The sequence below is a fragment of the Amia ocellicauda genome, chromosome 9 (genome assembly GCF_036373705.1).
Source record: "Amia ocellicauda isolate fAmiCal2 chromosome 9, fAmiCal2.hap1, whole genome shotgun sequence".
Lineage (NCBI taxonomy): Eukaryota > Metazoa > Chordata > Actinopteri > Amiiformes > Amiidae > Amia > Amia ocellicauda.
In genome coordinates this window covers 12,248,313-12,275,279 of record NC_089858.1, presented here as the reverse complement: position 1 = coordinate 12,275,279, position 26,967 = coordinate 12,248,313, and the positions used below count along the sequence as shown (strand labels likewise).

At 40.8% G+C, this 26,967-nt stretch overlaps 1 protein-coding gene across 2 annotated transcripts in view; it reads right to left on the bottom strand.

Annotated features, from left to right (window-relative positions):
• The window catches only part of ralgps1 (Ral GEF with PH domain and SH3 binding motif 1), a 199,765-nt gene that overhangs the window by 33,865 nt on the left and 138,933 nt on the right, over positions 1-26,967 (bottom strand). For both annotated transcript variants that reach the window (XM_066713155.1, XM_066713156.1), the window contains exons 9-10: positions 6,213-6,350; positions 4,018-4,111 (exon numbers count right to left, since the gene is read on the bottom strand). In XM_066713155.1, the coding sequence (XP_066569252.1) occupies positions 4,018-4,111; positions 6,213-6,350 (232 nt within the window). The remainder of the gene's footprint in view (positions 1-4,017; positions 4,112-6,212; positions 6,351-26,967) is intronic.

Here is a 26,967-nt window from a genome sequence, read left to right as displayed (position 1 = left end):
AGGTTACTTTGCTCCTGTCGACATAAAAATCCAATGTAATGCTCTGTTATTTCAGATTTGTTTTCATAGTGTCTACATCTTTATTGAACATGGGAAGAGTGTATGTGCAGTGTGTGATGTAATTGGGGACAACGTAGAATGGAAACCATGAGCATAGTGATGAGTAAAACATATCTGGGCAAGCTTGAACAAGCCAGTGTTGGGAGCTGTGGGAAACGATACTCAGTGAAACACAACTCCGTATCCCAGAAGCACTGGGAGCGAGTGACATGCAGTTTTGTAGGAAAATCCTCCTCATCAGGGGTTGAAAGTGCAGAAATCAAACACCTTACGTGCATGTGACATCACCAGAGTGTGCTGGCAGGAACCCACGTGATGACAAATACATGACCCTGAAATATAATGACTTCATGTTCCTGACCACCAGAACAAAAGACTAATTCCAGAAAGACAAAAAATACAAAAATCTGGCCCTCCTGCGCTGTCCAAGGTAATCATTTGTTTCCAGAGACAGTCTCGCCACACACTTGGCACTTCAAAGCTTGTCTGCAGAAGGCTGAACTCCACTTGATCTTCACAATCGATAATAGCTTCATGGAAATAATAACGCTAAAATCGGCGCGCCAGATAAGCCTGTCTGCTTAATTTAAGACGTACGTTGCGACCAAGCGAGACAGAGAGAGCGGTGGGGGGGAGACACAGCAAGAGCGAGAGAGAGAGACATAACCCTCCTTTCAGCAGCAGAACATAAATAATTTTGGGAACTTGAAAGATCATACAACACAGAAGACAAACAGCACCTCTGTGTAAATGTGTGCTTTATATTAGGGCTGAACTGCAGGATTAGACTGTCACTGAGTGGATTGTGCTACATCCTTGAACGTCGCAGAGATGACCGCATTCTACTAGTCCACTGCTTTTTCAGCTTTTTCACATTAATCTCAATGAACCGCAAAATTTTAAAAAATTAAGGGGCCTTGGGAGGAACAAGGTCCACTCCGAGAACAGAAATGATCAGAGTGGGTAGGAAAAGGGGAGGCGGTTTTGGCTAAAGCGTTTTCCACAAAGCAAAGGGTGAGTATCTCGGCAAGAGTGTACCCGTTCAATCCACTCTATTGTTGCTAATGATGAAGCTGACAAACTACTATACAGTTTTAAGTGATTTCTAACCATACTTATACCCTTGCAGCATTAAAGTAAGAACTGTGACAGGAATATAGGTGCAATCTGATGACCTACTGGTGGACCTGGGCCTTTACCTTCGCTAAAGTTGAATGAAATTCCCTATTCATAAGCACTAAGAAATAACACAAAACAAAACACTCGTAACCATAAAAACTTCAGTCAGTTTCACCTAAGTTGTGTGTATGAGGGGTGTTTCCATAAAATGAAAGAGCTGTGCGATGTACTACAGGGAAACAATGTAATTCCCATTGCACAGCAGTTTGATGTATTTCGAGCTTTACAAGCCACAGGTTCTTGTTCAAATTGTACTTGCAAAGTAGGGAAGCAATATATTTTAAATGATTGTAATGAAACACATCTGTCTGCACAATGTTTCTCTTAAGATGTATCCAGCTCCTGGTTTGGGGTTTCAGTTACCACACCTGAAATACATCAACATGCCCCACAATGGAAGTCTTATCTGTTTCTGTGCACCGGTAATTGCGTAATATAATTTAAAGCTGACGTGAAAGTGGTCCCCAGTGGATTTCAAACACAAACCATGGAAGCATGTAGCCTGAACAAAACATAACACAAGCAGAAGACATTCGCGTTTCATGTGTTTGAGATGCACAAGCACGACTGACCAAAATCATATGCTTACTAAAACTAAAGAGCATGACGGAAATAATTTTATATTCTTTCTTCTTTACAACCATGACCGCCAGTGTGAAGGCTGGTTGAAATTGCTATTATTATTTTATGCATAAAAAGGGAACGGGATTCTTTTTTTTTTTTTTTTAATAAAAAGAAAGGCTGACTGGCTGAGTATTGAAAGACACGACAGATCCGGTGCCAACAGCTGTTCTCATGAGCAGCCTGGTCAGGGAAGGACAGCTGACACCGACATCAAAGACAGAAATTAAGCTGACGAAATCACATCAGATGTAGGTAGAGGAGAATGACAAAAGGGGTTACCTTCTAATCTGCTGGCTTCAGTTTTCATTTTACAATTGCAAGAATAAAAATGGGAAAATCAGTTTCACACATAAACAGAGCAACCACTGGGAATCATTCAAAATATGACTCATTCGCTGGAGGTGGACTTTATAGGTTTTCTATAATTCATCGGATCATATGAAAGCAGACTACGAGAATTCATGGCACTTCTTTTGTTTGAAGAATAAAAAACCGCAAATATGAACACACATCAAATTCTTACTAATATTTTTCTGCATTAAAACCAGATCTAAAAGTAAAAATAATAATAAAAAATTAGAACTTAATTTAGATTGCTCTCACTTCAACATTACTACTGCATAGCGTAATGCCAAAGTGCCTTAGTTTCAAAGTAACCAAAATGTATTCGTGTTCAACCTGCGGGTTTATTCAGAATGACAGATTGTTGCAAGACAGTTTGTTTTAAATTGACATTTATTTTGCAATCAATAGTAATACCTGTAAAGTTTATTTAGAAATGTATGATGTTTTTTAAATTGATTTTCAATATATGTCAAACATAGGAGAAAAAAAGTCATACACCTAACACTGAAAGTTTTACATAGTTCATTTTTTAAACCTTGAGTAGGAGATATTAAGAACTATGTAGGGAAAACTACAGAGAGTTTTTAATTTGTTTTTGTAGTTTTGTTGGCACTAGGACGATGCTGTAAGAAATGCTTTTTGAACTACTTCTGTAAGAAATCACCGTGGCATTTCCCTGGATAAACGGACGTGGGGATAAGATGTTTTCCATGGCAGGGAGAGGGGTTTACTGTTCAAATAATGTTTGTTATTGCTGGAAGAAGGCATCCCTTGGAGGTTAGCTGCACTATGTTCTGTTTGTTCACAAATCATTACCGAGTACATTAATGTGTCCACTTGAAGAAAAATGAAATGGACATTTTTTGTTTGACAGTCACTGCTTGCATCACCATACTCAGGGGGAGAGAGAACATAAGAAACCTACCTCATTGTTAACCCTATCAATAACCACACCACCAACCATAGCCAAACCCATTATTCGATGTTGCTCCCAATCTGTAACCACACACAAAGCTAATGCAAACGGTAGTCTAGGCTTACGGCGGAATCTAACCCTGACTCTAGGCCAAAGCCAAAACGCAATCCAAATTGTATGCGCTAACTTAAAGAACATGACATTTTGCTGCATATATATATAACTATTACTGAAAAAACAAACTAACTCTGTCCCTTCTTACACTCCCAAAACAGCCCCTGGGAAAACTGCCCCTACTCTTAGCCAAACCCCACATTTAATGTACCACTACAAACTTATCTTAAGTATTCAAAAACTTTAACAAACAATATGTAACTGTGATGCAACTACTAAAAAACTACAACTGTCATATACAGTCCTAAATTGACCTCTCTCTCTAATCAAAAGCCATCAGGCTCAGTGACACACTAACCTTGAGGGTAAGGACTGACACAAACATTTCCAACCAACTCTTAGCTCTTTAATTCTCCCTGCAAAAAAGCATTTGGTTCCCTGGCACACTGAGCCCCAGTCAAGGGCATATAACAAGTCTGACTTTCACACTTCTGACTTCTGCCCCCACTTGAGTAATTAATCCAGTAATAAACGACATGCTAATTTAATGCTCTGTTTTGGTAAGAGCAGACTGATGACGTACAGCTGTGCATTATTTCACCATCCGTTACTGAATCTGTCAGCAGTGTCTAAGAGGCATGGGACTGAAAACTCATTAGAAATGTAAAATGAATTAGCTCCCTGTCAAAGGCCTAATTCCCTCTGCTTGGCGCCTGTCGACCCCAATGATATACGATAGTGCCAGGAAGGTATGTGCTTGGAAAGATGTGTTGACTTACTTGTAGTTGTCATCCTCCACGAACTTTTGAAGCTCTTCAATGTAGCGTACAGACATTAAGTACTTCTGCACATGAGGCAACGTCACTAGGTGCTCTGCGGAGTCCAAGACAAAAAACACAGACCACTTCAGATAGCTTGCAACTTCAGTGCAGCTATTCAGTTACACTTGGAACCAAAGCTGTTTAGCTTTCCCTTAAAAAATGAAAAGCATATTTATATAAAAGATAAAATGTATACAGTTTCTTTTAAAGAAATTTAATAAAACAGGAGAAAGGGGATAGGAGGGTGGAGCATCTGGCAGTTGTGAAAGTCACTCCATTTCCCTCCAAAAGTAATCTGGTTACTTTAGAATTCAAATTCCAGTACCAACATCTCAGGGAATCTCTGGCTCGCAATCTAGGCCCATGCATGGACAATTTCTGACCCTATGTTGCTTCAATGACGCAAGTTAGAGAAGACAGTTTGATGGGGGAGGGGGGACAGGGGACAGGGATGGGAACTAGATTTTAGTACTAGTCTTAACCATGCACATGCTTTAAATTCTCAGAGAGGATACCCCATCTGAAACTGATACATAACTAGCTAAATTAAGAAGCCGCCACTCTCAGCATAAAGGCGGGTCTTTATAACCCTTCAATCTAACTCACACCTATCAATTTGGTGAATGCCTTATATGACTCAATTACGAGCCTATTTTGCCTGTGCTTAGGAAGTGATATGTAGAGGTTTTCACAGCTTGCAGCTTTGTCAAAGACAAGTGACGGGTGTCAGTCCTGCCAGCTGACCAAATGGAAGTTGGTCAAACAGCTTCCACAGAGGCAAAGCTGGAGGTCTGCCCCATCACACCGAACGACACTTAGCGTCACCTGGGAGACTCGCAGGGAGGGGAGTTGCAACACTGTTTAGACACATCCAGATGAAAAATACTCTTATTTCTATTGTAGTACAGTCCTGACTATCTAGGTGTAAATACATTTTTTTCCTGATAGGTAATACTAAGCTTTTTACATTTATGATTAAAATCTCTATGTACATCTGAAGTCTTATGTACACTGGAGTTCAGTTGTTTGGTGAAACAGCTGTTAAAACAGCTTAAACTCTGTGTAAGATGGCTCTAAAGAAGGAGTCTCCAGCGCTTGATCTGGTCTAGGCCTGAGCAATGGCAAACAAGAGATGAATGGAGACTTGTACGCTCCACCACCCCTAACAAAAGGACATCTGTGGCTTCAGTGATTGAGTGATGTCACCGCACGCACTGTGGTGAAGCTACACTAGCATGGAAAGCTCTTGCCTTGCTAAATACGAAGTGATTTTGATGCTTTACTGCCACAGCAAGCTGCGGTTTGATGATCAGTTTTACCCGTGCGGTCGGACTGCTTAACAAATGTGAGAAAAATATGAAGAAAATAAAAGTTTCCTGGAAATTCAGTGCAGAAGTAATGTTGTAATGTTTTGTGAAATGGGAAAGAATGAGACCTGGCATTCCTCTGACGACTGCGGAACATATTAATCTGTACACATGGAAGTGTTTGTGTTTGCTGAATTACTGACAGGTTTGTGAAAAAGAAGGTGCTGCTGCCCAAAATCTAAAATCCGACCCTTCAGTCACGAAACCCTTTGTACCAGATTGGTATCAATTATTACAACCTCCGTGCAGGACTGCCCTCAGAAGGATGTGAACAGTCCTGGCACAGAAGGGAAGCTATAGGCCTGTTTGCGTCCTCACAGTGATAAATTACTTTGCGTTTTGCCAACTTATACAAACTATACTGAAAACTTTCCAGCACAGCCAAAAACTCTGGGATTAATTTGTGTATTACGTTACGCTGTGTAATCGCAGGAAGCATTTTTTGGTTTTTTATTTTATTTTATTTTTTATAAACCTTACATCATATTTACTGGAAACCATCTCTCGGTGAATTTTCAAACATTTCTTAGGCACTCGTACATACTGGGGAACTATCTTAAACTCTTACTGATATTTTCTTGTGCACATGCAATATTTGTTTCACTTTGAAACTCTAGAAGCAAATTAAGGTTTAATGAATGCATGGAACAGACATGGACAGATGGGCAGATAAATCCAGAAGTAAGTGTATGTAACAACTGCTTTTAGAAAATCGGGACCAAATTTTTGCTCTGTGGTGAATAACCTGTGAAAAGGGTGGATGCAGAGTTCAGAGGTTAAACCCACCGTAGATACAGGAGACCTGCAGGTCAGAGATGACACGGAGGAGGTTGTTCATCTGATTGGTCCTCTGCTCGGTCTCGATGATGCTGTCAGAGGCGGGGTATGCCGAGTCAATGTAAATCATGTCTAACAGGTAAATCCCTACAGGAGGAAGACAAGAGACACACATCACAAGCTTTACTAATGAGGCAACATATGTCAAGGCAACACTCTGAAGTAACATTTTAATTTTAAAACAGAGGGATCCAAGAAAAGCCCCCCCCCCCCACCGGGAGTCCCTCATGCAGATTAAGGGCCAGACAGGGGCGGATGATATTGTTCACACTGTATCACTGCTGGCTCACATGAGGTGTAAAGAACAGCCCCTCACAGCATCACCTTCCTATTATATGAGCCTGGGGAGCACAGGGCTCCAGAATAAACAGGTGATCTTTCCAAATCTCCATTAGGGAAACATGTGCTAAATGCAACCTTTTTATTTTAGCTTAGAGTGTTGATCCACTTAAGACTTCTGAAAATCACATGGGGGTGGTGGGGGGCGGCGAGTTCAGCTTTGAAAATATTTGAATGGTTCCGTTAAAGCTGCTCCATATGAAGTAATTGTATATTTATTTATTTATTTATTTATTTATATATTTTTAATGGCCACATAAGTGTAAGTGCTGGTACAGCGTTAACATAATCCAGCATCTGTGTCTCGTTTATGTAGAGACAATATGTACCATATGTATCCACAGCAATTCCATCTTGTTTAAAAACGGGTGTATACAATCTAAAGGTCAAAGACAACTCATTTTGATTAGTGTCATGTTTCCTTAGCTTCTGTCAGCAACAATGTCATGTCAGATGAATGTGATTTAGGCACTCACGTCCCGAAAAACATCAAGTATAAATGTACACACCAGCCAGGAAACTGATGGCGCTAATCACAAGATTAGTTTACATGGCTGCTTCTAAACAGGCACAAGATCATTTACATGGAGAGAAACAGTGCGGTTTGGGAGCAGAGTACCTCCCCCCAAAAAACAAAAAATAAAAAAGGAACAGTTCAAATGCAGAAGTTATCTGTTGGGAGTATATAGCTTTCTACTGCATACGATACAAACAACAAAACAGACTGTGTACACCTTGCCAGATGTAATACCTCACCTGTTTATTTCTCATATGTAATACACAGAATTTCACTCCTTCTAAGAAACAGCGAGAGAATGGTAAGTCCTCTCTGATGGAAAGTTAGTAACAGTGTAATACGGAATAAACTTAGACATCAAAAGACAGAGATAATGGAAAGACCTACAGACACTGTGGAGGACAACATCCCCCCCCTCCACACACTGTAATACTTCACACTGCTTACAAACCGCTAAGATAATATTATAATAAAGGGCTGAGAGAACAGGGCTTTGCAATGATCATCTGCAGCCACTTACAGAAATCTACAGGGATGTTTACGTTGTGAAATCAAAGAAGAATGTAATATGAGTCATAGGAAAACACACTGAGTAGCACAGAGAAATGAGCAAAACAAAGGGGGGGGGCAGTTCTGGACTTTCTTTAGCCGTTCCCTTATAAATATGTACTTTGGTACAGACCAAGGCAAAAACAGAGAGTGAATCCAGGGCAGAGCAGAGTCACTGCATAGAGTGAGAAATTGCAGGAACAAACGTGCCATGGAAATCTTTCAGAAGGGCCATGTACCACAGTAAACCAGCGGAGCATTTCAACATCATACTCAATTGGCTCCTCTTCATCTTTTTAATTGAGTATTTGTTTTTGTAATCGCTTTGGTTAAACAGCCAAAGGTTTTGAGACCGGGGGGGTCTGCAGAACATGTCTTAATTGAGAGACAGCGGAATGTATCAGGATATATATGAACCCTCTGTCTCTTTGCCAGCCATAACTACTATTTAATTATTCTCCTGCGGTTTACACATGTCTCGGTGCTTCTCGTTTGTATACTACAGTGTTCCTTTTAATCCCCCTTCACATACATCTTGTTGTGGAGCTCCTTCTACCCCAGCGCTCAACTGAAGTGGACACTTGACACATTCTCCAGCTCTTCTCCATCAGAATAATGTGGCTTCAATTGACAATCTGCACTTATGACTCAACAGACACTAGCAATATTTATTTACTGGAAAACGAACAAAGGAAACGCAAACCAGGCGGAGGCTGACATACCAACAGAGTCTCTTGGCATTGGCTCTGATAAATAATTGCGTTTATCAGTAAGGCAAGGTAAGGTTACATGCCAAGCAGCATTGGATTTTGGAGTAAACAGAAATAATGATACATTGCAGCGCTCATTTCAAATATACATCATATTTTTCCTTAATGTTATTTGTTCTTTTATAAATATATATAAAACACTAATGGCCCTGCAAGTAATTGTTTGCAAAGGGAAATTACAAGTATGCTGTTGAGAGCTACGTGATGAGCAGGGCCGATGATACACCTCAGTTTCAGGGTGTCTTGTGACACAAAAAATACAAACAAGCTGGACAATGCACATGCTGAAGTTTGTTTCCTGTGGGACAGTAGATGCTGAATTTGCAGGAGGACACACAATGTGCACAAAACTCAATTCAACCCCTCGGCAGGATATTCCAGCAGACGCCCCCTAGTCCCAGAGATAGTAATGGTTTGTTGTTGTTCAGTTTTGCACAAAGATAAATAAATTAATACATAAATATAAATTAATTAATAAAATAACAGTGATGTTGTGAATATAATCCATAGTTAGGAAAAGTACCACATACACAGAGATGCAGGTACTGTCAGACTGCCTGCTTCTTCCTTATGCCAAACTCCACTTCTCTATGAGGTGATTTTAAACTTACACAATTAAAAACATGTTTCTTTGCATTAGACTGCACCTTACATTTTAACACTTGTGGTTGTAAGATCTCTCAAATATTATTTCATATTATATCTCAGTTTGAAGCCTGCAAAAAGCAAGAAATAGGTTTACGACAAATTGAAGCAAAGGAATGTGTGGACAGCAAAAATAAACACACAGCAAGACTGCTGGGCTGGCATTATATTTTGCATATTGTTCGTAAATGTACATAGAGTAATAATAAATAGGATGTCAGGAGGCTGTAGGAATTATAAATCAAGGAGCTTTCAAGTCTGAAGTCCCAGGGAAGCTGAATGGCTTCTCCAGCTCGTGTTGTGCGGCTGTTTTGATTTTCGTCCCTGGGGTCCCGCCGAGGAACCGATCTGAACTTCCCTGCATCATAAGGAACCACCCCCTTGCCCGCCTGCTTCCCCAGCCACCGTGCTGCGTCTGACCGGCCTCCTGGAGCTCTGGAGCACAGACAGCAGAAATCCAGCAGATGTTAAAGCAGGTCTTGTTGGGGTCTGAAGGTAAAGGTTCATTCAGTAAGTGTCAACATTTAGCTTTAGCCCGCTTGTGTGAACATTAGTAAGCTCCAGTGCGGTGATTATCAGACTGAAAAATCTAAAACTTTGGGTCTCTCCCTAAGGAAACCTGTAGATTACCTCCCCCTGTTTCTCATTTGTAGATAAAACTTGATACATTTGATTGCCAATAATTATTTACATGTGGCCCCCAGTGACACTTCTTTTGTCCTGCTTAGACACACTCACTGCACCGATAGCAGGAGAATAGTGCATTGGTAAACTTTGTTTGGATTCTGGATGTTTCTTTCCAGTTTTGCTGCCTTGGACTTTATTTCCGGGCCTCCAGTGAGCAGCACCACTACCGATCCCTTATCAAAACACTGCAGCACTTCCTTGGCAGGCGACCTCCATAGTCATACCCACGACTGTGAGTGGGTGTGCACCAAGCTGTGCAGAGCACCATGCCATGAATCGGAGGGCCTGGATCTCACACCAGGGCCAAAGGAGGGCTTGCTGGGAGTAATTGCAATCAATAAACCAAAATAACATATAATTATACTGGGTGATTTTTACGTAACTCGCTACTGCCAGTTTGAGCGGGACCTCTTGGCCAAAATCTACCCCTTTCGGCTCAAGACCTAAAAAAAGCTGATAACCATAACTGCACCACAGGATCCCTCACCAGTTAGTTATTTCCTGAGTGGCGGATTGTTGTCAAGCCAGGACACATGTCGGCTGGACCAAGAACGTCAGCCATCCTGTTTATTCCCAAAACCTGACACTGTTCTGGCCGACGGCTGAACTTACAGACGTGTTATTAGTCTTGTGTTTTATGGTGAAAGTTATTATTATTATTTATTTTTTATAGTGAGTGTTTATAATGTTCCATTGTGATTTTTGTTGTTTTATTATTTGTTTGTCCCCTCCCCTCTGTGTTTGGCATCAGGGTAAGTCTCATTGCTGGGCTGCTATTCTCCTATAAACCTGGCCGGTGTTTTTAATAAAGATTCTGTGTCTTTCAGAGAAACAGCTTTGGAAAGTAATTCTTCAGCAATAGGAGGTGGGAGAGGAGTGGAGTCCTACTGTTAAGATTCACAAAACACGTACTGGAATTTTCCAGAGATTTAAAATAAATAAATAACATACACACACACACACCCTCACGCACACACACGCATGTGCACACTTCTGTTGGCACAGCATCTGTGAAATCTAAGCACAGGAAAAACAATTTTCCCTAGATGTATTAATAAACGAGAGACGAGGATGCTTGTTACTCTGCCCTCCTCTGCTTATCCACAATAACGTGCACTGTAGTCCATATCCTTTCAAAGTCACAAGCCAATAAACATTCAACTTGTTCAACACAAACTGAAACAAGGTAGGGCACAAGGCCTCGAGTCGGCCATGACACTAGCAACTCATCCTCACAGAAACAGGTAGCTGAGCACAGCACACACCCCCTCAGAGCCAGGGTACAGGGCGATGGTACATTCCGTCAAGGCCACTCCCACAAACCACGCCCCTGATGGGGTCAGAGGTGAGACTGTAATGAATCAAACCACATTATAAGACTCCAAATGACAAAATTATGACTTAATCGCAGCCACGTGATTATGCTTCTACATTAGGGATAATGCCATATGAATGGGACCTGTTCAAATCAGAACAATATGTTTTCTTTATTATTGCATCAGGATATTTAGGGTACAAGCATGCTGAGAAACTATAATGTTTTTATAGGTTATTTTCAAAAGCCATAAAAAGTACATTTGGAAAGGAAAAAAAAATACGACTCAACAAGAGAGCTTTAAAGAAAAAAAAACGCAATACATGGTCTACAACTGTCAATGGCTATTACGCTCTGTGTAAAAAACAATGCAATAAAAAGATTAACACCCAATGTGATAGATTTGAAGCAAAGAAGCAAAGAACAGAGTAAATTATTACTGTTTATATGGTAATGCTATACTAAATTTGCATTGCACTATATAAGCAAGTATATACTATGGACAATGTTTTCTTTGGAGGTAGTTCAATTAGAGCAGTTTATTTTTTCATTCACCCACAATGAGTTTAATAGTAAGCAGCTGCGATCATAAAAACGATGACATCATTATTTAATATTACATATGGTAACATGACCTAACCCAAAACCTGTTTCCAAACTGCAGTACTCATCTGTCCGGTAAGTGACATATAAGGTCTCAGACAGCAGCTTCTGAAAGCAGGATAGACCAACGGTGGTTAGTTCATGGCTGCGAAAACTACAAAGTCACAGGATGACATTTGAGAAACACCCCAATACAAAATGACTCAGCCTCTAGTGCATGTGAAGTCATTGATGAACAGGCACAATTAACAGGCAGTTGTAGATTAAAACTGCTCTACTCTACTGTAATCCATGTAATCTCATTCAGGTAACTGGTGAAGAATGCTAATGCTAACAAAAAGTAACTTTTTTCCATGTAGGCAAATGCACTGTTAAAATTCTGTGGAAAAGAAAATATGGAAAATTACTTTCAGCATTCATTGTGAGGCTTCAAACGCATGCACTGTGGGTTTACATTGGCCATTTGTTTGACATTTTTAGAAAAGCTTCCATTCATTTCCTAAACTATGATTTCTGTGGAACAGAGGCAGTCTACAATACGGTACTTACATAACTATACTATTGAAACGTTCCATGGATTCTCTTCCAGTTTTCCAAGGTTCTGTATTTCCACAGAAAACATGCAATTTAGTGATGCCAAAAGCACAATCAGAAGGTAGAACAGCAGACAGCAGAAAGAACGCTTTTATGAGTAGTGTTCTGCAGACCAGGGCTTTGCTGACTGGCTGGGAATGTGTTTTATTTGCCGTTTCGGCTCTACTGTCTCTCACATTCCTACGGCCTAGGAACTCACAATCATGAGGCGGCAAGGTAGTCCAGTTGTGCGAGAGAAGGGCTAGAACACAAAGACTCCCAGTGCAAACTTGCCACTGCCACTTAATCACAGTATATCACACAGTGAGACATTGCACCTCCCTGTCGTACGGTCATCGTAAAAGGAATAAAATCAAGGCCCTAGCCTTAGCGACAGTTGTTGATGCTTATTTAGAGTCTCTGTTAGGCTTTGAGGGCAACAGTGTCTGTGACATAATAGTTGTTTGCTGGCTTTCATGGCGGAAACTTGTTGAAGTAGCTCACACAGCTGCAGCAGGTTATCCGACATAACGATAGAGAAGGAAACTGACTATATGGAAGATATGGTTCTGTGTTGACATCACAGGAATTTGAAAATGCACAAATAAATCCGTTTGGAGCCTTGCCGTTGTTGTCTGCGATTCAGTAAAAGGCGATTGCCTTTCTGTGCTATGAACTTGGCATTCCTGAAATCCTGGTCTGCAGTGCCAAACTGAGATACTTGACACTATACAACATCACATTCCATCAAAAGATTACCTTTGCTATTTTAAGTACTCAACAGTAACAGCCTGATGCCCAACCCAAGCCAACACCGTGCTCGACCATAGCCAACACCAACATTTGCAACCAAGCCCTTGCAAATCTACACCCGATTCAGTTCACTCGATACAAACGCAGCCCTAACCTTAATGAAAGCCTAGGTTTACCGTGGGCTGCTTGTATGGCTGATTAGCCTAAAACCTACATAGTATGCAGATTCTGTATTCTGTGCACTGTGATACTCTGGCTAAAACACTAACCTAGTCCCAAAAGGATGTACCCCGAAGCCATAGAAACATACAGGATACTTAGTTTATGATCCCTATACCACTAAAATATAAATGTATCCCTCCTGGACCTGTGCATGTTTTATAACACACAATGCCCTTCATGTGTGTGTGATTTGTGCACTCTTGAGAAACCACAGAGATTTAGGTCACCATAGCAGCATCAATTACACCATAACTTGTGTAATTACTTTGGCAAATGGATAATAATTAATTAGTGTATATATATAGCTGTACAGTAATAATCACTCCTGGTCCAACAGATTTCATATGTAACTTAAAATACTCCATGACCAAAGACTGCGGAAAATGTGGGGATTCAGAACCAGTTAAGTCAATTGATTCAATTAAGTCTCTGTGAGCCCAGGAGGAATGAAAGACAGAAGACATGTGGCTCTCAGGGAACTGGCTGCTTTCCTGGTCTGGCTCTAAGGACAGCCAGGAGTATCCAGGGCCTAGGTGAACAGCCAATGATTAAAAAAAATTGCAGGTCTGACCTCACGGGGACTAAAATAGAAGGGCATATCGGGGGTTTCTTTGGTGAGCTGCGTCTTCGCTCACAGGAATACCTCGGTGGTGACGGGAGCTGCTTGTCACAGTCAATTACACATGAATTATATTGGATTTCCAAAGCAGAGATGAAACCCATCCAGCCAGAAACATGGAAAAGCAAATTCCAGAGATCTTACATGAGCAGCAACATGATCAACCCTCTCTCTCTCTCTCTTTTCTGCCTTCTTCCCTCTCTTCTCTTTCCACCCACATCCTGTACAAGCAGGATTCTCCAAAACAGGAAACTTGCAAAACAAAGTTCTGCACAAAAAAAATATTAAAATAAAAACTTGGGGTAAACCTGCTTTTTGGCAATGGCATTGGATTTTCTATGAAGCGGCAGAGAAGAAAGGAAGATGGAAAACCAAGAGCATGTCTCTTTCATACTAATTATCCTGCTGACTGAGATGATTATTACCTTAAACTGGTGCCAAGGGCTATCTGTGTGTGCCTAAACCCACAGTGCTATTTGACATGATGTATTGGCTCAGCAAAGCAAACAGCTGCTTCAAATTGAAGCCCTCGCAATCAGCTGTTGAGTGATTTCCTCCGTTTTTCATTTTCAGGTGAAGCGTCTGTGCCGCTTTCACATGTACAAGCATCTCATAAAAACAGTCCTCACAACCCATCCTCAGCACCAAACCTCTCTCTCTCCACGCTCTCCCCATTTGTGGTTATCATGCTTTTACCTTCCTAAATACAATCCTACAGAGAACATTCAAGGCATATTCTTAACAAGCGGTTTGTGAAGTTTTAATTCGAGCAGACAGACCAAACTAATGGCCGAGCCGGGATGCATCCCTGGGAGTTTTGCACAATTGGTCCAGCAGTTCCGTTCTGAGATCGAGATCACAGTTTACATTGTGCGTTTGATTCTTTCAAATGGTTTTTTCAACCCTTTCCTCAAAGCTAAAAAAATAAAATAGGATGGATATCAGCGGAAAAAAAGGTGGATCATTTCTAACTGATTACTAACTTGGGCTCCTTGTCCCGTGGGCTTGCAGAGCACAAACAAAGTGGATCGGCGGTCTCCATCTCTTCTCTGCTGGCACAAGGGGTGTACTGGTCAGCCACAGCCATTGACAAAAGGGGGTTATCAACATAATAAAACCCCCACAACTCCAAATAAAAGCATAAGTCATGAATAGGACCCACAGCTGCCATCCGTCCACCATCCGTGGCATGTGTATTAATACAACCGTGTAACGAGATCTGAGGGGCCGGTGTGCCATCTCCCTGGTAGCATTGGCAGTCTGCATGTGAACGTGGAGTGGTTCAGATACACGATTAGAAGAGCGTTAGGGGAAAATGTCTTTTCATCTAAACATACTTTGCACATGAACTGGGTTATGATCTTGGAGGGTTCCAGGCCGGCTGGCAGGGAAAGACGCCAGCAATCAGCTTTGGAAGGGTCTCGTCCTAATGTGGTTGTATAACCAAGGACATTCAAGAGAGGAAAAAAAAAATAAAAAAAAAAATCTCTATATATATATATATATATACACACACACATATATTCTCAACTCACTTTCCATAAGCAAATTCTTCAGCCTTGAAAGGGAAAAAAAAAACAAAAAAACGAACCTGATTCAGATGGTATCTGATCCAAAAACTCTACATAGTCCTCATACTTTATTCCTCCCCTTCATTTGCAAGTAGTATCAACAGCAGTACAATTTCCTGGCAAATTGCATCAAAGATTTACTTCATGAAGCCCAACATGATGTTCTGCAGTTGTTTTGTGTCTGTTTGTTGTGTGTGTAAGTTTTACATATTGGCACGTTTATGCCTCCTCCTGCTTGGGGTGCTACCCCAGCATTTTAAGAATAAAAAAAAAACATATGTCAATGGCCATTTGTATTTCCAACAAAATGTAAGACAGACGTTACTGTCAAAGGCTTCGGTTGTATATAATTATTCATGTTTCCAGCTGCAGCGCTGTGACAGGTGTTGCGCTGGGTGTGTGTGGGGGGGGGGTGTATTTTGCAGTGCTGGGTACAGCAATCCAAGGCCAGCACATCACTTCTCAGAATGATGAGAGAGGTTTGCTCACAGCTGCATGGTTAATAAGAAAGGAATGAGCTTAATGACACCTTTACCTTGTTACTGAGAGTTAAACAGCGTGAAACAGATATCAATCATTCCACTGATATGTACAGTCCTATAGATCTCTCAACTAACAAAGTCCAGATGGATGCGGTGTGCGTTACACTAACAGACGTGCAGGATGCCTGTCTGACCTATGTCAATCACAGGTTATTTCCTTGATACATCAAGACTGAGCATTAAAAAAGCAAACCAATCTGGATCTTTACACAAAAAAAAGTGATTCATAAAGTGGTTTATATCATTTGATACAAGAGTAATTTTTTACTTAGCACAAGATCTTTCCTCTAAATTGTAAGCAGGTTTGCACACTGTATGATTGATCCGCGTGATAAAGAACAAATTATTTAACCAAAATCGATTCCACATTTAGGATGTCGAAATGTCTTATTTTCTTTGATCTGAACTTGTTTTGTGCACTGGTATTTTGGGACTTGACAGGATTAAAGAAATGCCAAGACTTTTGCGCAAGAAACTAACCTAAAGCATGTATTTATTTTTACTTTGGACACAACTGTATCTGCTTCAAAATTTCTGAAAAGCACTTGCTTTTGAGCACCCTGGTCTGTACAAAATGAATCGTGAAGGAACTGGTTAATCTGGTTAAGTGCAGTTTGATGCAAATGAAAAATTTACGTGTACTTTATATATACAAAAAAAAAAAAAAAAAAAAAAAAAAAAAAGCATTTTTAAAATAATTTGAAGCCATTTCCAGTTCTCCTACTGTATTATTAAATCTCTGTTGTTATTGGGTGTTCACTCACTGAGCTGCCAGCATCTGTTTTGGTTTTGGGAGTTGTTTACTTGTGTGTGTGAGAGTGTGAGAGAGAGTGTGTGTGGATCTAAGAAAGTTATTTATGAAAACTAAAACTTTCTTTAAAAATATATACATATTGTGGCTTTGAAACAGGTTGATTGCAAAATTATATTTACACGCGTATGAAAGTGTATATAAGTTAAAAGCAAAGCTCTTAATGAAAGAATGTTATACAATGTGATTCTGGTCTGTGTCAAGGTCAGTTTTCCATGGCTGATACCTCATAAAACACACACAGTGGGGTCACAGCAGTTTTCACTCAGTCCAACAGTCCTCAGCAGAAGGGACAAAAGGACTCAGTGTGGTTGCATACTGCTTCAACTGCAGCTATTCATGAGGTCAATAAAATGCCTTTTAAAATAAATGAATTTCTTAATTGCTTATTACCACTAAATAAATACATAAAATAAAAAGAGTATTTTAACAAGCACATAGTCTATATGAATGTGTATGCATGTATCTGTGTGTGTGTCTGTGTGTGCGTGTGTGTGTGTGTTCATTTCCTGGTCTCCCTTCTCTCACGAGGATCATTTTTCCTTTCGCTTGTTTAATTTTAGAGAATGTCCATTTCCTCTTGAATTCTTCCTCCCTGTTTTCAAAAGAAGTAACACACATTTTGAGTTCTACTTGAGTATAAACATGATCCTCACATGACTGGAGAAAAATGTCAACAAACGCAACCGTTTGACTTTTCCCAAGGTCTGTCTGCTAGTCCATAGCAGTGGTAAGATGTAAACGTTACAAAAGACAAATCAGCGTGCCTTTCTCCGAGGGCAGAGAGAAAGGGCTTCAGGACAGGGCAGAGAAACGCACGCTCCAACACTCCCATTAGGACTTGGCTGTCAGCACCGGGGTCTCTGTCTATATGATAATCTGAAAAAGACCTGGACATAGCCACTGCCAAGAGAAAGCAAGTGGAAATATTGGACATGGGACAAGACTAAACATTGGCTTGTGCTTCGTGGCAGCCCTGATGGTTATGCATTGCTATGTAACTTCTACTCTCCCCACCTGGGATCAGAAATAATAATAATTTGGAAAACAAAAGCCAACCTTCAGAAGGTGTATGAAAACAAAAGCAGCTTTTGGAGACACGCTTCTACCTCAATATAGTTTATTAGGTGCCTTAGGCCTAGGTTAGTTTAAAATGTTGACCCTCCCTGCCAACCATACATTACTGAGCCAGTAATGGAGGACTGGCTTCTATTAGGTAGAAGGAAGAATCCTCTGGCACACAGAAAGCTTCCTTCAAGAACAGTTTTAGTGATCCTTAAAATTGTCTGGTGAGCAGAATTTTTGGATTTAATGTGGGCCTTTTTTTAATTGCTTCTGTTCCATTAACGTGCTCATTCTTGTGGACTTCCCCAAGTAAACTGTATATACCCTGACTGGCTCTATTGAGGTTCTCTTTCCATTTCCAATAACGATTGTTCTAAATGGAGTTTGTTTTTCATAATGGTAAACCGTGGAATTTGTCAACATATTATCCTCATTATGGATATGAGGATGCATAGATTACATAAAGGAATTTGGCTCTAGTGTGATGATGTTTATTGTTTGTTTTTTGAAATGGGAATTACATGGAAACAGCACTTGAAAAATAGTTTAAGAGAAGTGATACCTTTGAATGGAATCATTTAAAACTTAATCGCCTCATACGAATACCACCAGGAGTTCCTGAACACACTATTTGGAAATGAATCTAAGGCAGGCTGTTAGCTGGGTTCAAAAATAAAAGCTGTATATTTGGAGACTTTGTTTTTTTTAACCAACAGACTGTCTATTGTTCCAAACAAGAACTCTGTGCCAAGGTAGTTACAGGCTTCTCATTCAACTTTGAGTGTATTACACTGCGTTCAATAAGCATTTTGGAGGCTATGCTGTATATCAATAGAAAGAGATGATACTGTACACATTTGCTAACTAATGGAGGCATCCCAGCAGACTATTCTTTTGAACTATGTAACTCTACAAATATTATGCACACACAAATAAATAAATGAACAAAGTCATTTTGTTAAAATGAATAAACTAAATATTACACTGCTAGGGCCTAATCTCTAGAACAAGAAAAACATGGCATTGTCCATGTGGGAGAGCTACTGTACACAAAGAGCCCCCAGAGCGGAGTCCAAGCGATGACCTCACACAGGGGAGACGAGACGAAGGGGTAGGAATATTTTCCATTCTTGCAAACAGATTTCCCTTCTGTTGAGGTCAATTAAGCACCTCTGTTTAAGGCGTGTGGGTGTTCTTCAGAAATCCTCTCTGTCTCTCATGCTGCACAGCTGACACGCAGAGAGACTTTTTTCATAAACCCCACCCCTCCAGAGCCAACCAATGCCCCCCCTGATATTCCACCTGTACCCCACTTAAAGAAAACAACCAAACAAAACCACTGAAATGTTCAGAAAGTAATTCTCCACCTCAGCTCGTGTTTAGTAATGCACCCACATGTTGCGTTTCCGGCACTGGCTTGTAAACATGCAAGCCATGTCACTGGACATCTGCTGGTAGCTCCCTGTTTGCTGAACACTGCTGAACCACTCCAGGCGTGTCAATCTGCTTTGCATCGTTATGTATATGAGGTCACAACAATAACACTGCTCCCAAAACACATGTGTTAAAGTAAAACCTCCACCATCTAAGCCTTTTCAATAATCCAGCATCGCTTTATTGCCCCTTTCTTCTCCCTCGTCTGCAGGAATAATATGACCAACGGAGTGATTAAAGAAAAGTTTACAATGTATTGTGACTAGACAAACATGATGTAGTATAGCACACTCAGAAGTGTCCCTTCGGGCGAGATATTAATTCAAATAATTTAATACAGAAAACTTTGTACAGAACAGTTCTGTCAATGATTTGGCAATCAAGAATAAAAAAAAAACAATGTTTTACACTCACTTCTAATATTTCCAGTTCCACTGTACCAAGGGGATGGTTTTCAAGGGGAACAAGCACACAAGCTGACTTCAGAACATGCATGATGCTTTCAAGTTGTTTTCTTTAATAGTTCATGAGCACAAATATTTCAACTTTAATGGTGGCACTGGGTATTTTTTAAAAGGGAGAGGACTTTTAGTGAGATTAAAATCATAAATCTGTTAAAGACACGGGTAGGGATGTATTTTCAGATGTGACTTCAGCCTTTGGCAAAAGTGCAAAAAGTCGTGCTTTTCATTTGAATCGAGCTGAATTAACAGCTAACTGGGAACAATAGCAGGACAGGCCTTCTCAACAACAACTCCCACCAAGACCTCCTATCTACACAATTTTTTTTTTTTTTTTTTAAGTCACATACAACTGATAAGTTTGATCTCGCCCTAATTAAAAACCACATTGTGTCAAGTTTTCTGAGCACGCCACACTGTACGGTTAAAGAAAAGAAACAAAAGACTAATCGTCCTTGATCAGGGTAATGAAAATCTGTTTCTCTTGATCACCTCTCTAGATGACTGATTAAATAAATGTAAAAGTGTGTCTAAAACTAGGCTGAAAATTTTTAGTACACTAAGTCACAAGGCCCGGAAGACGGTAAACCCCGGCTCTGCGGTTCCCCTGGTTTTAACCCTAAACGGGGTCTGGCTCAGCATTCCTGCCAGGATAACCGAGACTCAGGCTACAGTCTAATCTGGAAGGTATTACTGGTTTTGCAGAACATGAGAAACAATAACAAATAGAAAATTCCACACTAATCCATGGTCTCTTTCTAAGTGAAATATATGCTGCAGTCTGCATTTCCCCAGTGCAAATGTGCCTTTCTTTCTCCTCACAGAGCCATTGTTTCGCTACAGTTTGGCACTTAGATCAGAGGGAAATCTCCAACGCCTTCCATCTCATAGAGCTGCATCAGATCAAACGCAATGGCAACTTGTGCTTAGCAATGGACACATGTCCTCCTTAAAGTTCATGACACTGTTCACAAAGGCAAACTATTGTGAATGATAACCCCTTTGTTGGGGGTGAGGGAGTGGATGAACAGATTACAAAATAAATAAATACCTACATAAACAAACGTATAACCTATCAGTGGTACATGGTACACTGGGGTTGATAAATTATTTATTGATCAGCATCATAGGCATAGCAAGGAAGAGGACCTACATTGAGAGGGCTTTAAGGTAGTGTTTTTCCCCTCTGTATGTTTTAACTCTGGAATGTATATTCTATTCTGCTGCAGGTGAAACATCATTAGAGAGAAGACTTTCACTGAGAGACACTTGAATGTTTTATGAAAATGTATTTATGATTTATTCACTTTCAGTTTGATGTTAGTCACCCCCAAGTTCAACTTGTCACACTGCCAGGCTACTGGTGGAGCAACAGTGACATCATCAGTCGAGCCCATTAAAATAGAGCGAGGAAAGATGACAAAGGACAAGACAAAGAAACAATCACTGGTTTTGTGCACAGAGCTGCTTCTAGTGTGTTTTCATTCTAAACTATAATATGAAGTCAGTGGATTAAATAAAATAAAAACATCTCAGAGAAGAAAAGGACTAGGAGTAAGAATAATTATTCATTCAGCAGTTGTTTTTATACAAAGAGATCTACAGAGGTCCACAACCGTTCTGCCTCTGAGTCACTGACCAACACAACCTCAGCTTTGCATGTCATCTGGCATGAAGGTCTACAAGGAGGTAAAGGAACAAGGATGGTACTAGTTTCAGTAGAGAACAGCGTTCACCAACAGGCCGGCGTCTAGAGCATGTGAGAAGTCTATGAAAACGATGATGACATTTGCTTTCTGCACTCAGAGAAGACAAACATAAGAAAATGAAGCCCATTCAACATCAGACAGCGACTGCTCCCGCACACTGGTGTAGGACTCTTGGACAGCCGTCCACACACGCTCAGTAAGGTGACTCAGTTCTCACTGTAAGCAGACACGCGTGCTATTTATACAATCATGAGACGGCACGCTCTGGCATAGCATGGGCATGCGTCACACAGCAGAGCCGTTTAATCAGAGCCGGCCTTCTTCATCTGCACGTGTAATAAATTATAAAATCAGGAACAGCACCCTCCCCTCGCCGAAAAAAAACAGACACTGTCGAGATTAAAAATTGTACGCTTGGAACGAATAGGGAAAACATGTATTAAGACTGTCTGTGAAGGCTGTTGACTTCAAAACAAACAAGATGTGATTTAAATGGCCGATGAAATAGTGTACGTTTCTGCAAACCACAGCATCACTGACAGGAATGAAAAGACCCTGCTGTTAAATTTTGCTCATTCCCTGTATCCTGTTATCGGAGACCTCTCAATTTATACTGCAATGATGAGTGACCATGAAGGTGGAAAATGAGGCACAGATCTGTCATGGGTAGGAAAAAACACAACAATCTAGATTTATCTTTATATACGTTTCTGTACAGTCTACTCAGTTTTCTCTTATTATTCCATTTCTTTTTAACATTTTAGATTATGTTTCCCTTTGTGTGCAATTTACAAATATTTCCAGCCTGCTTTTCATATAAGCCTTGATTGGCTTTAAATAACTGCATTTCCATCCCTGACAACATGCATTATTAAATGGTTATATATAACTTGGGCAGACAAAAACAAAAACTCCTACAGGAATAATAATAATTATTATTATTTTGATTAATAGCTAAATAATCTGGAATCAACACAATAAACCTCAGAGAATGAGGCAAACCTATCTGAAGAACTGGATTTGTTCCTGTGGAGAAGAAGTGAGGCAACAATCCAGCTGTCGGGGGGGCAGGACTTAATAGAGTTGATTCATTTGTTTCCCTGAACACCACAACTAGGGAGACGCAAGTGTAAACAATTTCCCATTCACACTGCCTACAGATTATACAAGTCTTTCCTCCTGACTCCCACTGGTCCGCAAACTCCTGCAGACAGTATTTTATAGAGGTAGTCCCTTTGTCTGTGGTTTGAAAAGAAAATTAACTTTAGAAACCGGCTGCTGATTTAGGCTTGCTGTTTTTCCAAGAGCCTTATTACATTTTGCATGCTCTTTACAGAGGCAGGAGGGTCAGTGGTTCATTTAACGAATGAATGAAGAAGCAAAGTAATTTATTAATTAGGGTGTACATGTCTATGTCTTAGGGACTTGCACATCTAATAACACAAGTGCCACACATCAGGACTGAAGACGTGTTGTACGTTGGATTTAGCCAACTGGCTGATTTCCATTGCCTCTCTCCAGGCAGGGACTGATGCCAGCTGAATCCCCGTTCTTTCTGTTAAAGGAAGGTTCTGAAATGACAATCATGGGGGTGGGGTACTTCAGATCATTAGGGGTTCAGTGGATGGACAGGAAATCTTATAAGGGGTACCTGTTTAAATAAATTTAAAAAAAAAATGCTTCCTTATAGGGTTTAACATGTGGAAATAACATCAAGGGAGAAAGCAACTCTTGACCCTGTGGCCTTCCTTCGCAAAACGATCTCTATTTTTCAAGACACCATGAATCTCTTTCTGGTTTCCTCATTGGGTCTGCACCACTGAACCACTCCAGTCATTCGATAGGGTATATAAACTATTGCTTTCCAAGAAGAATACGCTAATATTGCAGAAGGATCACACCTCCATCTGGAGAGTTTGCGTTCAACAAAACATGAATGGGGAGAACTGCAGGCTATTTATACAGGAGAGATGACAAGCCACAGCGAGTCTCCTTTGTGGAAATTTGAATCCTGGAGTTCACAAGGGTTTTTCCCAGGGAGACCGAACAACATTTTATGTTTCCCCAACATAAAAATAAAAGGATACAGCTGGGGCTGTATAGAGGTTGGTGATTACTGTGCAGTGATCATTATAAGATATCTGAGCAATTCATTTTTTGCAGAGTAGCTCAATTGCATCTTAAACAAAAAAAAAACACCAACCAAAATCTGTTGTCATCACAGCAGTCCTGATTACAAATAAGACAGAGCAGAGCTTGTGGTGAACTTGTCCTTGCCATAGCAGGAGAGAGAACTCTCTGGGACTGTCCAGACCCCACTGTGCCCCAGCAGTGGACATTAGTTAATCCAGTGACGTGTGAGGCGGACGGCTCCGGCTTCAAGGTGAACTGCCAGAAACCAAGGTGGGCTGAGGACCATAAGTAATAAACCATAACTATCCTTGTTTATTTGAGTAAAAATGGTGCTGGGAAAACAGTCTGGCTTTTCAAATACAGTTAACAGACCGTTAACCCTGGTGGTAGGGGATCCTACAAATCTGGGCCTCAGCTACAGCGTCACAGACTTTCCAGTTAAGGGCAACTGCCTAATAAGACATCCTGCACATATCAATATGAATTAGTCTATATTGATTAATTGAAGAGGGTCTTGCAGCAATATCTGAAACTTCACAGTTGTGGGGCTAAAAGTTGTGGATTTGTAGGTACTTGTCACAAATGCGACATAAGAGAGAAAACCAATGTGGTCTTGGCCTTTTATCATTAAAGATGCCCATATCTTGACCAAATAAGGGAGCAGTTTTCAGCCACGAAGGACTGGCTCAGGTTTCCTCAGAAATAAAATTAGCTAAACAAAGTAACGAAGCGTACTGGGTCAGTAGCCACGTCTTGGACAGACACTCATTAAACAGGAAACCGAGCAACTGACAGCTTGCTGAATGATGTGGCACAAAACAAAGGATATAGTGAAGAGAAAAAAAAACTTTTTTTTTTTTTCCTAACACTTCATTAAAGGAAATAATTCTCAAATATTTGGCTTTACTTATTTAATACTGTGGTTTTCTGATTTTTTTTTTTTTTTTTTTTAAAGCTGCATTAAGGTTTTGAAATTTCTGTGGTTTACTCGGACATCAACAACAAAGTCAAGCCAATTGAAGGACAATTAAATGGTCCTATCTCTCTTAGCCTTGTTTTTATGTAGCTATCAGGGAACCCTAGAAACCACAGAGAGCTCTGGGGTGCATGAGGGTTGAGCATTCCTGTTAGCGAACAGAGTGTGCTTTAGCGTTTAACAGATGATAGCGGATAGCTAATGAGCTGTGAGAAGCATATGAGTCTAACTTGACTTTGGCAGTGACGTATGACCAGCCCAGCAGGGAGCAGCGTGAACCCTCGGCTGCACTCCATCTATTGGAGTGTACAATTTTTCCAGTCAATAGCCAACAACACTAGCGTGTGGATTCAAAAGTAATACATTAAAAACTGATCAAGCTGATTTTATGGGGGGGGGCGGGGGGGACTGAAATGTCAATATTGTACATGGAATTCTATGACAAGACCCAAACATCCTAAATGACATCTCACTTTCTGCTAGGCCTCTGCAAGGCATCTCACTTCTGGATGTCATGCTGCAATGGTGCTGCTACAAAACTCCCATTGTTCTGCTAAAGGTTATTCGATTTTCTGAAAGGCAAATTTTGACATTTCACTCAACAGAGAGCTCTCAGTCTGCTGCAGAAACACGGGGCTGCTGGGAGATTTGGAAACACGTCTGTCACACGTTTCCAGTCTCCCACCTCGTTGGAGCTCCAGGGCAGAGCGCTGAATCCAGATCGATCTCATCCCATCCTGATCACACACCCACATCATTAGCACTGGCTTCTCCAGCACATGCACTGGCCCCAGTGATGACTGCTATGAAGTGCCGGGGTCTTTTCCTGCCTCAGATTTAGACCAAAGATTCACATACAGCTGGTGTCCGAATGCAGTGAATGGCCACCTTCCTGTGACCGAGATCTTGCGCAGTGTATGCAAAGGACCCAGCGAAACATTGCCTCACTGAATGGAGGGAGGAAACTGCAGCTGGACTTTGTGTCTTATGAACACAGCTTACAGCATGTACCTACAGCTCCATCAAGTGTCCTATATCTTTAAACTTGGCAGTAGTGCACACAGGAAGGGATGCTTAGGAGGACCTGGGTTCCAATCCGGCCCAGGCGTCACTGCGCTATGTAATGAGCACAATTACCTCATCACTTACATAAGAAAGGCAGACGTGCAGAACTGTGGAAAAAACAAAACAAATAAAAACATCCAGAACATGCTATCACACAAATTGCAAAAGGCCTCAGACCCTGAACTGAACTGTATGACAGTGGTTGTGATAGTTTGTTGTGTGAGCCCCCCCGGGCGCTTGAATCGCTCACGACGCAGTCCTGGCTCGGACTCAGCCTTTTGTCTCAGTCTCTGCTTGGCCCTGGATGCTCCATCACTTTCCCAAGGTCTGCCTCTACAGACAGGAAAATGACCTCACACCGTCTTTCTCAGAAACGTTTCTCCGACTCCCCTCTTGGAGAAGAAAAGTGTTTCCAAGGGGACTGGTGACGACCGGGAGTTTTTTGGGGGTAAGAATTTCTATGGAAAAACAACTGTGCTTCTCGAGTTTCAGCACTGGCTGTATTATAGTGCAACGCTATTTGTTTTCTTAACTTGACATATGGCCTTTGTGTTTATGCCTACGTTTTAACATCCGAATCCATCCTCACAAAGTAGGCTGTTTCTGAATCTAACTGCACAGCACACTTAACCTTATAGCCCTATTGAGACCACCTAATATCCGGTAGAAATGTCTCGCTGTGAAGCTCCCAGGTTTACCATACCCAAGACAATTGTAAAAATGCTAAAGAAAAATGTTATGTGCATGAATTAGCACGCTCATCAACATCACGCACATTAACCCAGTTCTACGCTCCGAGCAGCTGGACATCACATGAGGGATTAATAAACACAATTAGACCTGAACAAAAACAAGCAAAAAACGAATCAAATACACCTTGTATTCTCCCGTGGGCGGGTGGGGGGGAGTGAAAGGCTAAGCTCCAAAGTCCCTGGCTGTCTGACACACACGTGATGACAGCCCAATACAGGAGACAACTCTAAAATAAGAAATTGAACTAATTCTGAGGAAAGATCTCACAATTCCATGCCCTGTTTTGTCAGCTGTCAACTCATCAGTTAAAGACTTATTACACAGATCAAAAAACAAAATGCATATCATCAATGCAACCATTCTGTGTGGCTATTGTATAACCCACTGTTTATTCATACTGGAAGTAAAAGCTTGTTAGAACAACCTGTTCATGTCTTTGCCAGGCACTGCTTTTTCCTTCCATTGAACGCGAATTCTTGTTCAGTGATGTAAGCTAGGTATTCACAAAGCAAATCATGCCTTGGTGTCTGTTTATTATAATGTACAAGTTTAATTTGTTATATAAACTTGGGTAACCTTGAACTTGAAGTTG